The 4,535-nt window shown below is 55.8% G+C and overlaps 2 protein-coding genes across 2 annotated transcripts in view; both read left to right on the forward strand.

The window, feature by feature from the left end:
- The first annotated feature begins 1,808 nt into the window (after positions 1 to 1,808).
- On the forward strand, positions 1,809 to 3,684 carry LOC138866394 (uncharacterized). The gene is made up of 2 exons (XM_070138928.1): positions 1,809 to 1,854; positions 1,991 to 3,684. Exons 1-2 carry the CDS (start codon positions 1,809 to 1,811, stop codon positions 3,682 to 3,684), a joined length of 1,740 nt encoding a protein of 579 aa, XP_069995029.1.
- Positions 3,685 to 3,696: 12 nt separating this feature from the next.
- The window catches only part of LOC113802721 (proline-rich protein 2-like), a 1,038-nt gene continuing 199 nt past the window's right edge, over positions 3,697 to 4,535 (forward strand). Inside the window, exon 1 of the mRNA XM_027353340.2 lies at positions 3,697 to 4,535. This exon is cut by the window's right edge and continues 199 nt beyond it. Coding sequence (XP_027209141.2) covers positions 3,697 to 4,535 — 839 coding nt within the window.

The following is a 4,535-nucleotide window of genomic DNA, read 5'->3' on the forward strand; positions in this document are numbered from 1 at the left end:
GGGTCCGACTGTGTGCTTCGTTTGTTTCTCGCGCGAGCGCATGCCTACAGGATTCTGCATGAAAAAGCCAAGCAGTTTGGCTAAACAGGAGGCCTCTGCAAGCGGAGTCTGACAACGATATCCTGACAAAGCCAAGAGCCAGCTGCTTAAACCCGAAGACTTGCAGAACTACAGTCTGGTATGAAATAGTGTTACCAGATTAACAATGACCTCAGTAAGAACGGCATGCTACACACATGCTTAAATAAACATCGCAAATCCGTAACAAATAGAAATAGACTTGGCAAAACCATCTGTGACGTCACGCGTGTTGACAGTATCGCGTAAAACAGTTTCAAGATAATCAGTGTTTCACATACAATGTACTGATAAGGAAATAAACACATCAGTGAAGAAGGTGGTGCACAGGATGACCCTGGGGCTGTCCGTGCAAGCCATAAACTGTAAAGAACTCTTTCGCATCAGCTGACAGTTGGAACGCGCGCAAGAACACGACCCGCCTTATTATTATCTTCCTTATTTATTGTTTCGTTTTCTTGTTTTTAGGCATTTAACCGCGTCATAAATTTCCTGCTTACATTTTCTAAACGCTTTTTTTCTAAACACGCTGTTATAGTTTCACTTGATTTATTCTTGTGTAAGGAGGAAATTATTGCCGGATTAGTAATCTTTATTATAAATTGTACCATCATTTTTGTCTTTTACTGTAACTACTTAGAATTTGTAATTAACCTTGTTATTGCCATGATTGCATTTGGAAAGGCGATGGTTATTGATCGAGTTATCAACATTATCATTGATTTTAGAATCAATACGGTTATCGTTAGTATCTTTAGTTATCTTCATAATCATTACTCTTTCTGTACTTATCATCTTTTTCTTCATCATCATCATCATCATCATCAGCAGCAGCAGCAGCAGCATTAACATCATTATCATCATCATATCATTATTATCATTATCATTATCATGATCATCATTATCACCATCATTAATATAGACATCATCATCATCATTATCATTATCATCATCATCATCGTCGTCGTCATCATTATCATTATCTTCATCAGCATCATCTTTATCATCTTCATCATCATCATGACCACCACCACTGCCATCACCATAATCATTATCATCATCTTCATCATTATTATCATCATCATCTTTATTTTCATCACCTCCACCACCCCCACCACCATAATCATCATCATCATCATCTTCATCATCATCATCATCTTCATCTTCATCTTCATCTTCACCTCCACCACCCCCACCACCATAATCATCATCATCATCATCATCATCATCATCATCATCATCATCATCTTCATCTTCATCTTCATCTTCATCTTCATCTTCATCTTCATCTTCATCTTCATTTTCATCTTCACCACCACCACCACCACCACTACCGCCACCACCATAATCATCATCATCACCAATGTAATCATAACCATCCCCATTTTACCACTGTCATTCTCGCAAAAGATGGACTGACTTTCCACGAGGGATTCAAAACGCGACCTTCGTGGATGTTATTCGATTCCTTCTCATCCAGATTCAACAAGCGAAAGAACTCAAACAGAATTCGCCGCGGAAGCCGTGTTTATCCGCGAAGATTAATCATTTGATATGAAATTAAAGGTTACAAGATAAATGGCCTGGCGAGGACGATTGCGGTGGACAAGATTTGGAAAAAAATGCATCATTACATGTATTTTTATATCATTAGCCACTGTGTCATTTTGTATCGTTTGCACCTGCAGAGTTAATGATACTCAGAATTCTCTAAACTCAGTGGCAAGAATATGGAAGCGGAAGCGGCGCAGATATCAGAATGCAAACCTAACTGTGGTGAGCGGTCGTCCCGATTCTTAACTACTTCTGATATCCTTGTCAAAATAATGATAACTGATATTCACTTCATCAACTCCTGTTCATTGCCAAAGTTTCAGTTCAAAATTAACCAACTTTCGGAGACTGGCATTAGAAGTGCGCTTACCTTGCAAAACTGCTCACCTAAAACACGAAACAGCTGGCTCCGTGTGCGCCGCGACGCCGTTGGTTGCGCCCAATTTGCTGGCAACATGCTCGCAGGGGACACCTCGCAAGGGACACCTCGCACGGGACACCCCGGAGGGAGAACCTCGCAGGGGACGCCTCGCAGGGGACACCTCGCAGGGGACACCTTGCAGGGGACACCTCGCAAGGGACACCTCGCAGGGGACACCTCGCAGGGGACACCTCGCAGGGAACACCTCGCAGGGGACACCTCGCAAGGGAGACCTCGCAGGGGACACCTCGCAGGGGACACCTCGCAGGGGACACCTCGCAAGGGAGACCTCGCAGGGGACACCTCGCAGGGGACACCTCGCAGGGGACACCTCGCAGGGGACGCCTCACAGGGGACACTTCACAGGGGACGCCTCGCAGGGGACACTTCACAGGGGACACCTCACAGGGGACGCCTCGCAGGGGACACCTCACAGGGGACGCCTCACAGGGGACGCCTCGCAGGGGACGCCTCGCAGGGGACACTTCATAGGGGACACCTCGCAGGGGATGCCTCGCAGGGGACGCCTCGTAGGGGACACCTCGCAGGGGACGCCTCGCAGGGGACGCCTCGCAGGGGACACTTCACAGGGGACACCTCGCAGGGGACGCCTCGCAGGGGACACCTCGCAAGGGACACCTGGCAGGGGACACCTCGCAAGGGACACCTCGCAAGGAAAGCCTCACAGGGGACACCTCACAGGGGACACCTCCCAAGGGACGCCTCGCAGGGGACACTTCACAGGGGACACCTCGCAGGGGACGCCTCGCAGGGGACACCTGGCAGGGGACACCTCGCAAGGGACACCTCGCAAGGAAGGCCTCGCAGGGGACGCCTCGCAGGGGACGCCTCGCAGAGGACACTTCACAGGGGACACCTGGCAGGGGACACCTCGCAAGGGACGCCTCGCAGGGGACACTTCACAGGGGACACCTCGCAGGGGACGCCTCGCAGGGGATGCCTCGCAGGGGACACTTCACAGGGGACACCTCGCAGGGGACACTTCACAGGGGACACCTCGCAGGGGACGCCTCGCAGGGGATGCCTCGCAGGGGACGCCTCGTAGGGGACACCTCACAGGGGACACCTCGCAGGGGACGCCTCGCAGGGGACACTTCACAGGGGACACCTCGCAGGGGACGCCTCGCAGGGGACGCCTCGCAGGGGACACCTGGCAGGGGACACCTCGCAAGGGACACCTCGCAAGGAAAGCCTCGCAGGGGACACCTCACAGGGGACACCTGGCAGGGGACACCTCGCAAGGGACGCCTCGCAGGGGACACCTGGCAGGGGACACCTCGCAAGGGACACCTCGCAAGGAAGGCCTCGCAGGGGACGCCTCGCAGGGGACGCCTCGCAGAGGACACTTCACAGGGGACACCTGGCAGGGGACACCTCGCAAGGGACGCCTCGCAGGGAACACTTCACAGGGGACACCTCGCAGGGGACGCCTCGCAGGGGACACTTCACAGGGGACACCTCGCAGGGGACGCCTCGCAGGGGACACCCCGGAGGGTAAACCTCACAGAGGACACCTCGCAGGGGACACCTGGCAGGGGACACCTCGCAGGGGACACCTCGCAAGGGACACCTCGCAGGGGATGCCTCGCAGCGGACATCCCGGAGGGTAAACCTCGCAGGGGATGCGTCGCAGGGGACACCTCGCAGGGGATGCCTCACAGCGGACATCCCGGAGGGTAAACCTCGCAGGGGATGCCTTACAGCGGACGCCTCGCAGGGGACGCAGCGCAGCGGACGCCTCGCAGGGGATGCCTTACAGCGGACGCCTCGCAGGGGACGCCTCGCAGGGGATGCCTTACAGCGGACGCCTCGCAGGGGACGCCTCGCAGCGGACTCCTCGCAGGGGACACCCCAGAGGGGGAACCTCGCAGGGGACACCCCAGAGGGGGAACCTCGCAGGGGACACCCCAGAGGGGGAACCTCGCAGGGGACACCCCAGAGGGGGAACCTCGCAGGGGACACCCCAGAGGGGGAACCTCGCAGGGGACACCCCAGAGGGGGAACCTCGCAGGGGACACCCCAGAGGGGGAACCTCGCAGGGGACACCCCAGAGGGGGAACCTCGCAGGGGACACCCCAGAGGGGGAACCTCGCAGGGGACACCCCAGAGGGGGAACCTCGCAGGGGACACCCCAGAGGGGGAACCTCGCAGGGGACACCCCAGAGGGGGAACCTCGCAGGGGACACCCCAGAGGGGGAACCTCGCAGGGGACACCCCAGAGGGGGAACCTCGCAGGGGACACCCCAGAGGGGGAACCTCGCAGGGGACACCCCAGAGGGGGAACCTCGCAGGGGACACCCCAGAGGGGGAACCTCGCAGGGGACACCCCAGAGGGGGAACCTCGCAGGGGACACCCCAGAGGGAGAACCTCGCAGGGGACACCCCAGAGGGGGAACCTCGCAGGGGACACCCCAGAGGGGGAACCTCGCAGGGGACACCCCAGAGGGGGAACCTCGCAGGG

Source organism: Penaeus vannamei, chromosome 25 (genome assembly GCF_042767895.1).
Source record: "Penaeus vannamei isolate JL-2024 chromosome 25, ASM4276789v1, whole genome shotgun sequence".
Lineage (NCBI taxonomy): Eukaryota > Metazoa > Arthropoda > Malacostraca > Decapoda > Penaeidae > Penaeus > Penaeus vannamei.